At 39.8% G+C, this 12452-nt stretch overlaps 1 protein-coding gene across 3 annotated transcripts in view; it reads right to left on the reverse strand.

Annotated features, from left to right (window-relative positions):
* The window catches only part of PLXNB2 (plexin B2), a 252944-nt gene that overhangs the window by 55061 nt on the left and 185431 nt on the right, over nucleotides 1–12452 (reverse strand). For all 3 annotated transcript variants that reach the window (XM_054272722.1, XM_054272730.1, XM_054272715.1), the window contains exons 11-15: nucleotides 9867–9981; nucleotides 9083–9185; nucleotides 8509–8610; nucleotides 2877–2969; nucleotides 1604–1685 (exon numbers count right to left, since the gene is read on the reverse strand). In XM_054272722.1, coding sequence (XP_054128697.1) covers nucleotides 1604–1685; nucleotides 2877–2969; nucleotides 8509–8610; nucleotides 9083–9185; nucleotides 9867–9981 — 495 coding nt within the window. The remainder of the gene's footprint in view (nucleotides 1–1603; nucleotides 1686–2876; nucleotides 2970–8508; nucleotides 8611–9082; nucleotides 9186–9866; nucleotides 9982–12452) is intronic.

Raw genomic sequence — 12452 nt, forward strand, 5'->3', positions numbered from 1 at the left:
AAATTTATATTCATAAAGAGATTTTTATCATAGATGAAGTCTTTGTGCTATAATTTTTAATTTATTTTTTAATAGAAATAAATTAATAGAGTAATGAGCTGAAAACACACTGAATGTTTCTGTGTTTTTTTGATTGCCAGCTAACATAGGGACTGCAGAACCTGCCTGAACTGAGACAAGCTAGGAAATGAGATTTCAGGTAAAGTCCATATGAATGGCTGTGACAAGGATCCTCCTTCTGCTGCTTGACGAGGAAAGTTCATTGAGGAAAGGAAAAGATCATTGAAAGAAAAAAAATCAAAATGCTTAAGTGTTCAATTTTCATAGTTAAGTATGAACTGGGAAGTTTTGCTATTAGGATTGCACTTCAGAGCAAAAGCAGTCTTGAAAATTATAGAATCATAAAATCAGAACACTTTGGGTTGGAAGAGACATATAAAGGTCACCTAGTCCAAATCTCTGCAATGAGCAGGGACCTCTTCAGCTAGATCAAGAGATTTTTGAGATTGTCCTGTGTACAGCCAGCAGTTGCACTTGATGATCCTTGTGGGTCCCTTCCAACTCAGGATATTCTGTGGTTCTGTGATTCTACAGAGGCCCATCCAGCCTGAACCTCAATGTTTCCAGGTATGGGGCATCTACCATCTCTCTGGTATCCACAACATAGCCCTGTATCAGCCACTGTGAAGAAAACTGACTCTACCCCAGCTGAAACCATCATAGCAACCTGTGCCAGCGTTCACCAGCCTCCTTCCTTATATTTAGTCTCAATCTACCCTCTTTCAGTGTAAAACCATTATCCCTTCTTCTATTGCAACAGTCCCTGCAAAAAGTTTGTCCTTGTCCTTTTTATAAGCGACCTTTAAGTACTGAAAAATTGCAATAAGGTCTCCCTGCAGCCTTCTCTTCTCCAGGCTGAACAACCCTAACTCTCTCAGCCTTTCCTCATAGGAGAGATGCTCCAGCCCTCTGATCATCTTTGTGGCCATTCCTGCTCTGTACTCATTCCAACATCTCCATGATGTCCTTCTCACGTGGCAGGCCCAGAGCTGGGTGCAGCACTGCAGGTGGGGTGTCTGAGAATGGAGCAGAGGGAGAGAATCCCCTCCCTCACCCTGCTGGCCACGCTGCCTCTGATCCAGCCCAGGATATGACTGAGCTTTTTGGGCTGCACCCACACATTGCTGGGTCCACCTTGTCACACCCTGTAGGACTGCTCTCAGTCCCTTCATGTTCCAGCTTGTATTTGTGTTTGGGATTTCCCCAGCCCATGTGCAGGACCTGCACTTGGCCTTGTTGACCCTCATGAGGTTTGCACAGGCCCAGCCCTCATGCCCATCAAAGTCCCTCTGGATGCCATCCCTTCTCTCCAGCATGCCACTGCACCACACAGCTTGGTTGGTGTCCCTGGCAAACTTGCTGACAACTCAAGATGTTTAATGCATTGGTTTAACAATAACAACTTCTGATCTGTCAGATTTAATTGTTTCACCCAAACCAGTAAAACCTACAAACATTCTTATTAACAAGACTCCAAATTATGAAGGGATTGATTTCTGCTTACAGTAATTAATCTCCCTTTAATCCCATATTCCATACTTACCCATCAGTTTGCTGTCAATCTTGACCTTATCTGTTTTTATGGATAAATTAAGTTGTAGGGTCTCATTTGCACTATAGGAAAACTAGAAAAGATGACATAATAGAGATATTTATACCTCCATTTGACAAGGTTAATTTCATGCATTTTCTATGATTCTCAATAATCAGACCTGTGAAGGTTTTTAGAAACTCTCCCAAGCCTTATGGCCTTTTTTATAAATGTATCTTGGGCAGATACATTTATAGAAAAATGTTTTAATGAACCTAATCCTTCACAATCAGAATTTTCAAGTACCAAGGGACGGCAATATCCGAGTACTCTCTTTTCATTAATTTAATTTACATTTGGTTATAAGTATCAAAGCAGCAAAAGTGCTGTTCAGAGGCAGTAAGTATAGCTGCTGACCCTGCTGAGTTCTCCCTTCCCACACCATCTGGCCCCATTACTTCTGTGGGCACAGCAGACTCGCACCACATGGAGGGGAAATCTCTTGCATCTTTTACAGTGCAGCCTCCTCATTTTACAGCCAAATCACAAGGTTCACATGCTCCAAGACATGAGCTTCTGCTCATGCTGAAAGAGCAGCAATGACAATTGTTGGGAAACAAGAAGAACAAATAAAAATACAGACTCTTGATAAAGCAAATGCTTTGTGCTAGGCACAGATGATGCAGAAATGCTCATTAATTCTCAAAACTAGTTAGTGAGCTTGTAAGATATAAAGTCAGCATAACATTTGTGAGTCAAACTTGGAGCTTAGAAAATAGACCATTTAAAAAATATTATTTCCTTTTGCAGTAAAAAAGCGAGAGTGAAAGAAGCATAACTACTAGGTAGCCAAGCAACAGCATATTGTTACCATTCTTACCATTCCCATTTTTACAGATACAAAATGGGAAAGATAATGAAGTGGAATGTGGAGAGGGAGAGCACTGAAATTCTTGCATTTTATCATCAATGGTTTCACTAGATTGTATAAAAAATGAAGAATAAAACAGTAGTGGTCTCAAATTCCTCCAGAGACAGTTCAATAATTCCATGGGTTACACAGGTAGAGAAATCAGGGAGTAAGATTGAGGGCTTTGAGGGGAGACTTCAGGAGCTCTGAGCCAAAATGGTAGCCTTTGACTACTACTGCCAAAGGAGACTCTCCATCAGAGGTGACTTTCTTTTCTGAGGGAAATACATATTACCTGTGTAATTCTGGACACTTGTGGCTACAGTTTAGAAGAGCTGAGCATATTTGGTAGGCAAATAGCATTTTCACATTTACCTCTTTACTCACGAATGAAAATTTTCCTTCATCTGACTCATCAACAGAAGCTTCAAATTCAAATTGGCTGTTTCCAACCACAAATTTTTTACCCTGAGGATGAGAAAATTTCAGTTTAGAATTTGTATAGAATCACCAAGCATAGTAAAATATCACCAGGCAATATCCTGTTCAGCACTGGAAGTAATCAAATCCAAATGGAGAAGGCTAACTGGTTACAGTCATCTTCTAAAGCAATGCTAGAGAGAAGCTGAGCCAGAGCAATCTTTGACTTTGCTGCACTCCTCCAACATTCATTCATGGTAGGCACACCAAGAAGTTCAAGGAAAGCAAGATCATATATAGCACTCTGTTTTAGGGAGCAATAAGAAAAAGCTGAGAGATGTGAATACTGGATGGCTTCACACATCAGATGTGTTATTAACAGAGCTGTGTGAGTTCTGCCCTTAAAGGTTTTCTCTGTAGGGATTCTGGGCACAGCATCAATGCAAGAGTTGCATGGGAAACTGGAATGAACATCTCTCAGCTCTTCCTGCCTTTCTCCTGCCTTTCTGTGACTCCAGCTGTATTTTCACAGGACAGTCTTCAATGGCATCACTAATTTAAGGGTGTTACTACCTCCTAGACATCATCCCCTCTCTTCTCCCTAGATCCTAAATCTATTGATTCCTGTCTTAAGTCTGTAGCACATATTGACTTTCACTGCACTGACAAAACTCTCAGCTTGGCTGCTCTGTGATTCAGTCAAAGAACTTGGTTGGCTAAAAACCTCATCCCATGATGTTGTTTCTGTGCTGGGTCATTCTCCTGCCCATAGGACAGACATTCAAACAGCTTTTCAAGAAGGGTATTAGAAAGAAGTGAGTAGCAAGGATATTTTCATACACTAATACAAGATCACAACTCAGTAGGGGACAAGACAACCTTCACCTTTAGAGAATCACAAAATAGTTTGGGTTGGAAGGGACATTCAAAGACCATCTAGTCCAACAATCCTGACATAGGCAGGGACACTTTTCCCTAGACCAGGTTGTTTGAAGCCCCATACTACCTGGCTTTGAATATTTCTAGGGATGGGGTACATAAAAATTTCTTGGGCAATCTGTTCCAGTCTCTCACCATTGCCATTTCAAAAGATTTCTTCCTCATCTCTCTAAAACTACCCTTTCTCACTTTAAAAGATGTTGCCCCTTTCTCTGACCCTACAGGCCCTGGTAAAATGTCTCTCTCCATCTTTCTTATAAGCCCTATTTATATTTATATATTTATATATTGAAAGTCCACAAAAAATGTCTCTCAGGAGTGTCCTCCAGGCTGAACCACCTCAACTTTGTCAGCTTTTCTTCAAAGGAGATGAACTCCAGCCCTCACCTGCTCTCTGATCATTTCCATGTCTCTTCTCTGGACCCATTCCAACAGATTCACATCTTTCTTGTACTGGGAACCCCAGAGCTGGATGCAATACTCCAGCTGAAATTTCAGAAGAGTGGACTGGAGGAAGATAGATCACCTCCCTTGACCTGCTGGCCACACTTCTTTTGATGCAGCTCAGGACACTATTGGTTTTTTGGGCTGCAAGTGCACATTGCCAGCTCACATCTAATGTTTCATTCTCAAGTCCTTCTCCACAAGGCTACAACGCATTAAACCCCCACTCTGCATTGATCTAGGTGCAGGACCTTCTCAGTGGCCTTGCTGAGCTTCTTGAGAACTTCACTGTGGATGTAAAGAACTATTCCCTGGTTTTGACCAGAGCCATCTGAGTCCAGAGTGCACCTGGCGATAACATAATGGTTACTGGATTCCTCTTTTCTGCTCCAAAGGTTAAGTACATTGTCTGCTGCTATCTTCTAAGTCTTGTGTATGAGCATCTTATCCTTTTTATTTGTAGCTACTTCTTCAGTGTCGGACACACAGGTGCCTTCTGGTACCTAGGTTTTATCTAATTAATCTGGTACACTAATTTATCTAATTAATGCAGTGGAAAGCTTTCCTACAGCACCTTCACTGTGACAGGTTGGGCAGTGAACATGAGCTCACCAAGGTTTGGGGCTTAGGAGGACAACGTGTATCTGGACAACTAACCAGATAAAGGTTAAAACAGACTTGAGGCTCTGGGTGGTTATTTTATAGAAGAAAACAAACCTTTTACTTCTTCCTTCTAGGAAGCTAGATATAGGAAATAAGATACTGCCTGAGCTCTGAAAAGCCTTGTCTGAAAATTAACAGCCCATTCTGCCTTAAAGAAAACATCTACATAGTCCAGGTTTTAAACCATCTCCTTACAATTATTTTTAATAGGAATGCTGTCTTGTTTTCCTTGCCCCACATATTTTAATATAACGTGTTTTTCAAAAGCGTTCAAATTCTGCTGCTTCTGTGTAAGGCTTTCCCACATGCTTAACAGCAGGCTCTGGGAGAGGAGGAGAGCTGTGGTGTGTGTGACAGCTGATACCTGGAGTGCACTGAAATCAGGAGCTGCTTACCAGGCTCTCGAGCAGAAGGCAGCAGAGCTCACAGTCAGTAGTTTGGGGGCAAGAGATGTGTAACAAGCACTAGGAAGCAGGTTACACATCAGACACACATGACAAAGACAAATCCAAATGGGAAATTACTTTTAACAAAAATCTTTGGCAGGCTAATAAGGTTATCTTGATGCTGGTACATCTGTCTCTCCTACTGTGCCAATCTTTCAAGGACTCAGCTGGAGAATGCCTCTCAGAAATTGCATGCAATATGACTGATCAGCACTAGACTTCCCTCCCTCTGCCTGTCCTGGATGGCGCTACTCCCACAAGAATGACAACAGCTTGGATTTCTCTCTCCTTCCCACTGAAATTCTTTCAGAGGAAGGAATGGAAGAACAGTCAACAGCTCCTCCTCTTCTAGGCTATTTCCCTCCAGTGGAAGCTATCATGAGGAGACTTATTCTTTGTGCTCTAAGCATTCACAAGTTTACAAAACGTGTGAGTTTATACTTCCACCCTCAATGGAAGTATAGCAGTTTCTGTATTTCCAGTATAGAAATAATTCTTGATATAGTCCAGCAACAGCAGTTTTTAAAGCCATTTTCTTCTCCTACTCACCAAGTAAGCCCTTTAATGTTCATCTCCACCTAGAGATGAAGATTCTTATACATACAATGTTGGACAGTACACTTAGTCACCCATGGCAAGGCTGGGTGTGCGACACCCCTCTAAGTAAAACACAGATTAAATCAAGATAATAGAACTGGTAGTTCGAAGTGACATCACAACATTAATTTTCTGTTTTTTCTAAGCAAGAATTTAGGCAAGGAAAACAGGAGGAAAATGGATATACCAACGTCCTAACCAATAAAGACCTTAAATACGCTCATAGCTGCATGACTGCTAGCTTCAAAGATGCTGTAATGCCCAGCATATCCTGTGGCAAAATTGTTCCACATGAGAAGCCAAATGCTATTTAGCATTTGGGCTGTGGGCCAATCCCTACAAAATATCCATCCATGGCTTCTCCTGAGCCACCCTGTTTTCCATGAAATGTTTACCAAAGGCTAAATGTAAGTTATGCCCTTCATTCAAATGAACTTTCAATCATCAAAGTTTCTTCTAATCCCACAGGCATGAGTGCCTGTGTGATTACCACTATTTCATGCCTTATTTGTCTGTTATCACATGTATTAAAGGGCTGTGTATATAGCTGTAGTCACTGTGTGTGTTTGTTGAAGTCCTGTCACTAAAGGCATTCTTGTTTTGATTAAAAACACACCTCTGTACCAGGATATATGGAGCTGACCCCATGACAGAGATGACATTTTCACATTGCTCCCACCCAAGAAAAATTACTCTGACATCATTTGACATTCATTGCTCTCCAGCATCTTTTCAGTTTTGGGACTATGCATTCACCTTGGCTTCCTACAGAGACTTGAACTCCTCATAAGACTTCCCAGTTCCAAGCTAAATAAATACATTCTGTAGGCAAACTGTTAAACATTGCTACCCATGACAAAGTATCCAATCCACAGGATGTGTCTTTGCATTGTTAAATGCAATTGACATCTCACAGAATTAAAAAACCCCAGCAGCCTTTTCTCCATTCCCTTTTTGTAACTAGTAGTTCAGAAAGATTAAAGTGCTTATTCATAGAATAACAAACTAGATGAAATAGTTTTTGCATCCCTGCTGCTATTTCGCCTTGGAGGACAAGGGTCCACTAGAAGTCAAATTCAGCACATCTAGATTATGCATCTGCCCTGAATTTCTCTAGAGAGAGAAAAAGCTCTTCCAATTCTAACAAGGGAGAAGAAACAATTTTCCTCTTGGGCAGAAAAACAGCTCTTGCCAATGTTCAGCAAAAAAAAAAAAAGTATAATCTCTAGAATACTTTTCAATTAGCTGTGGGTGTAGGAGAGGTGTTGTATGCCACATGTTGCACACAGCCACATGTCCTACCACGGACCAGTTCTGGCATCTCAGAGAACAGAACAAATTCACCAAATCTGCATTTCACTGTCTGCACATATTTTAAGGTCTTCAAACAAAAGTGTTTATTTTTGAACAGATGTTTTTATAGCACAGTTTTCATATATGTCTGTAGTAGTGACACACATCATGGTCTTTACATGGTGCTCACTGGTTCCTTTTTGCACTTCTCTGAATACCCTTCTTATATTGCTGCTCTTTGGGCCTGTTGACCCTTTTCCATCCCTTGACAGGAGCAGCAAAGGTGATAGAAGGAATTTAGAAGCTATACAGCATTCCAATTTGAAAAAGGAAAAAAAACCCTCAAAAAGAAGAGCCTTCTTTCCCATGATAGATGGCCAGTAGTAAAAGAAATCAATGCACTCCCCAGTGCATCTATCATCAATTCCCATTTACACAAAGACAACACAGAAACAAAGAATAGAAACTGATAACAATACTTGAGCTATCACCTAAAAATGGTTTTAAAGCTTCATTTTCATCCCACTAACAAATAACATTTTATGCATTGTCTAGACTATAACGCAATTAAAACCCTGGGGTCTATCTGACTTAGAGACTTAGTAATTTATTTTCTGGAAGCAAGTACCAAGAAAGAGAAGCCTTTGCTATGGGTGAGAAAATACCTGATCTTCTGGTTTGATGGTCACACACACACACACACACACACACACACAAAAAAGTGAAAGATGATGTTATCCAAACTAAGAAACTAAGAAACATTTAATGTCTGAGTGCATTTTTTGTGTTTGGAAGGCGAAAACTTAAAAAAATTAAGCACACAGAGTGATGTCATTCTAGAACAATAGCAACAAAACCCATCAAGTATTTAATTAGAAAAAGATGTGAAACATTCACAATTCCTAAAGCTCCTCTCATTTCACTACATGAAAAATAATTGTCCAGTGTTTTAATAGGTCCAGTCTACATTCTTTAAAATGCCCCCTCCATTTTAATAGCTAGAGTATTTTCTCCAGCTCTGATTCTCTCTTGGCAATGACTCTACCACAGTAACCAATATTTTATCAAACTTGAATGCAGCCCTTTTCTTTCTTTAAATTACAAGCAGGATCTCCAAGGCACATGAACCAATGCTTTAGTTTAGGGGTGTGGATGCAGTTTAAGAGGCATTCAAATGACAGCTAGCATTGAATTAATCTGCTTACCTGATAATAATCTAGATGTTTTCCCTCAAAATACACAGTTGTTTGGTACTCCATAGGTATTATTGAAGGGTCAGGGTTTAGAAACTGTGGGCATTCTCCTTCCTGGGGAGAGATACATTTTATATGTTATTACAAATAAAAAATCTTATCACAACAAGCTCCAATGGCCTTTGGACAATACAATGATTGTTCTGAAGAACTTCATGCTTAAAATACAGTGACAGATTTGATTACACCCTTTCAAATTAGACATGCTAAAAATGACTGCAGCATATGTCAAAGCTGTGGGTGATTATCTCTCCCTGCCTTGAAATCTCGTTCCTCCCATTGAAGCAAAATAGTAAAAGGCACAGAAATATCCTTTCAGGAATTATTCAGTCTCACTGCCCCGCCTCAATCACACCCTTAAATTCCCACCCCCGCACTGTCACTAAAAAAAACACCTTACACTTCTGGAGTTAACTTTAGAATCATTTTCAAATCTCTAATTCAACCAACTGATATGAGAGATCCAGCAAACAAAATATTGAAGTGTTCTAATAAAAAACCTAATAACCTTATTTTTAAACATTACCATATTTTGTTTAATCACATCTTGTACTGAAGAGGACTCTTCACAGATATGTCTCTTCCAGTCCCACTGGCAATTCCATCTATTGCTTGCACAGGAATAGCATCTACAAATATAACATGGTAGTCGTGACAAATTGTCAGGCCTTTTTCCCCCACTACCAAGAAAAGTAAACGAAATTCCATATTTATTCACAGAGGATAAATCAGTCTGTTAGAGTGTCCTTACTATATTAAGATCAAAACTTCACAAGAACAGTTCAAGAACCCCCAAAAGCTATTTTATCCCTTAAATAAATATTTGAGCAGGGATCAGAAAATCATAGCATTTGCAAAAACTTTGAGATCAAGCCTGAGAGGACTGGAAGTGATTTTGATCAACCTTCATACATAGGGATGAACAAAGGCTTTGGGCTGGCTGCACCTGCCCTGTCTGAAGGCACTGCAATGCAAAACACCAAACTATCATCACTACAGGGAACAAGTTGGCACACAGATGTCCATGTTGCTCACCTGCAGACACATTAGCAGCTCCAGAAATGGCAACACAATGAACTGGCCTTAATTATATGTGCCATGAATATTGCTATTCCATGCTTTATGTTGCTGGCTCACCAGGTGCCCTTCAACCATTTTTAAACTCCATTAAAATGTAAGAAAAAGGATTTGGACACTGGCAAATTTTGAGTGCCAAAGGCTTAATTATGAAATGATTGAGTAATTCAGGTGCCAATTACCTAACACACCAAGCTACAGGATCTAAACATTTAAGAAGCTGAAATACTCACGGCTGATTTTCAATAAGATTCATTGCTTCTTCGCAGTCATAGAAAGGGTAAGTATGTGATGCAAAAAAAATCTTGTTCTTTTCAAAGGTTAACTGAAGTGGAACTGAAACATGATCTGCCACAAAAGAAAAAAAATTATCCAAATGGTTGTTGAATTCTTCAGCTCTTGAGCTGAATGATACAATGATAACAGTTTTATTAATTTACAGGACATAATCAAATATTTAACTATACTGTTAACACTCTCAATCTCATGACTTAAAGTCTGTAAGTTCTGTTTTGTCTTTTTAAGCTTTGCAAAATTTTTCAGTGCATGATTCTCAGAAGAAAAACAGAGAGAGAGAAAAGGGGAGAAGAATATTAAAAGAATAGCTTTGTTTTATGGAAGTGTTTTCCAGTGGTGCTATTATCATGCTAGACTTTAAAAGAGTCTAGAAGAACAAGGAAAACTGATTAAAGACATAATTGAACAGAGACGAAAACTGGCACAAGAACAGTAATTTTAAATAAAACATTTTCTTAAATATGAATATGTCTGCATGTAAAATTACTCCTTTCATTTGTGAATTACAAATGTTACGTGAATTCAAGCAAGTGCTCTTTGTGGCTAATGCCCAACAGTGCCTGCAACAGTCACCACAGGCATTTGTGAGCTTCAGTTTGCCATACACCATTTCTCCACAAATGTACTTCTTGTCTGGATTATTACTAAAGAGTGAAACTGTTTGAAATACCTTTTGCAGAAATCATTAAGCCCTTATGACAAGCTATTTCACAAGCTATTGAGCAACTTCAAACTCTGCTTTCCTTGAGCAGGTTCTTGGAAGACCATCAGCTGCTTGGCTGGGAGTTACCTCTGCCTGCACTGGGTCCCCTCGAATATTTCAGACTCACAGCAGTGACAGGGGATTTCCTAACAACAGGACTGGGAAAAGGCATCCTTCCTAGAAATTCCTTTTGGAACCAACCAACCAACCAACCAACCAACCACAACCCAGACTTGTCCAACATCAACAGAGCTTCTTAACAGTAACTGGATGTCTAAGGACTGCCAGGAATACACAAATACCATGCATACAAATATCTTAAGGGCAGGTGTCGAAAGAATGGGGCCAGACTGTTCAGACAGAGCAAGGACCAACAAACTGAGACACAGGAGGTCCATCTGAATAGGAAGACAAACATCTTTACTTTGAGGGTGACAGAGCACTGCAAAAGGCTGCCCAGAGAGGTTGTGAAGCCTCCTTCTCTGGAGACATTCAAAACCCACCTGGAGGAGATGCTGTGCAATCTGCTTTAGGTAAACCTGCTTTAGCAGGGGGATTACACTAGGTAACCTCCCCAGGTCCCTTCTGCCCCTAAAAATTCTGTGGTTCTGTGAATGCTTGTAGCTGCCTGCCTTCTCCTGGTGTCTGCTGAGTTTCTGAGCACCCTAATATTGCTTTTGAACATCCTTTCAGATGTGCAACCAACTCAGAGAGTCATATTATTTCTAGATTAATTGTTTATTCTAATGCCTTCTCTGACAGACTTCTAGTCTTACATTTAGTGCTGGACGACATCCAGATATCACATTTATCAACCCCATTGCTTTATGTCTTGCTTTACAAATATTTAGGGAATGTGAATTGGCCTTAAATAATAGTGTAATGCTTTAACACTTAGCAGAATCTGATATACCACAGTATACTCCAGCTAGTGTAAAATTCAATAATGAGATTTTAATGTAATTACTCTCGCTGCAACTAAAATTAGATTTTTACCTGTTTCAACCTTAAGAGAATTGAAACTTATCTTAAAATGTGCTTCCAAGTACCACTTTGACAGTTCATGACTGTTAAAATGCATATAAAAGACTTATCCTCAGGGGTATGACTGCAAGCTGTAAGAGCACATGTTTTTTGCTTGTAATTTCTCTTCAGATTTTTAAATTTGATACATAATAAACAGTGTTGTGTAATGAGTTTCATTCCATGTGTTTATGCATCAAGATGTATGAACTATGGCATGAACAAAGCACTGTCTAGGAAACTGCACAGAATTATGGCTGGCAACAGACCTCAGGCCTATAATCAGTGCTTCAGAACAATGGTGCAGTCTTTAATTATATGATGAAGTATTTTTCCATCAGGCTTACTGCTGCAGAGGTTGGAGGACACACAGAAGAAGAGGCAGAGGGCTGGATGCTAGGAAGGATAACCTTGTAACATGAACCAGAAAAAAGCCACTGAAGTATTGTTGACCAGAGCAAAACTAAGAAGTCACACACGAATTCCTTCATAGCTGAAGCAGGTAGAAATCTCTTCTGTCCCCACAAGTCAGAGTGCTTAGGCTTAGAGTAGGGTAACTGGGTTTTGTTTGTTTGGGACACAGAATAGCACCTCTCTGACTCCATGACTATGTCTCTCCCAAGCTACTCTTTCAGGTTTCCAGCAGAAACACTGGGAATGCTACAGCTTGTAAATATATCAACAGAAAAAGTTTGAGCAAACTGACAGTTCAGCAATAGATTATTTGGGGAAAAGGACTGGAAGAGGAAAAAAAAAAACATTTTGTAGGCACCTGATATAAGAGCATAACATTGGA

The sequence above is a fragment of the Melozone crissalis genome, unplaced genomic scaffold, assembly GCF_028551555.1.
Source record: "Melozone crissalis strain CALT ecotype California unplaced genomic scaffold, PUWL_Pcris_2 ptg000004l_1, whole genome shotgun sequence".
Taxonomy (NCBI): Eukaryota; Metazoa; Chordata; class Aves; order Passeriformes; family Passerellidae; genus Melozone; species Melozone crissalis.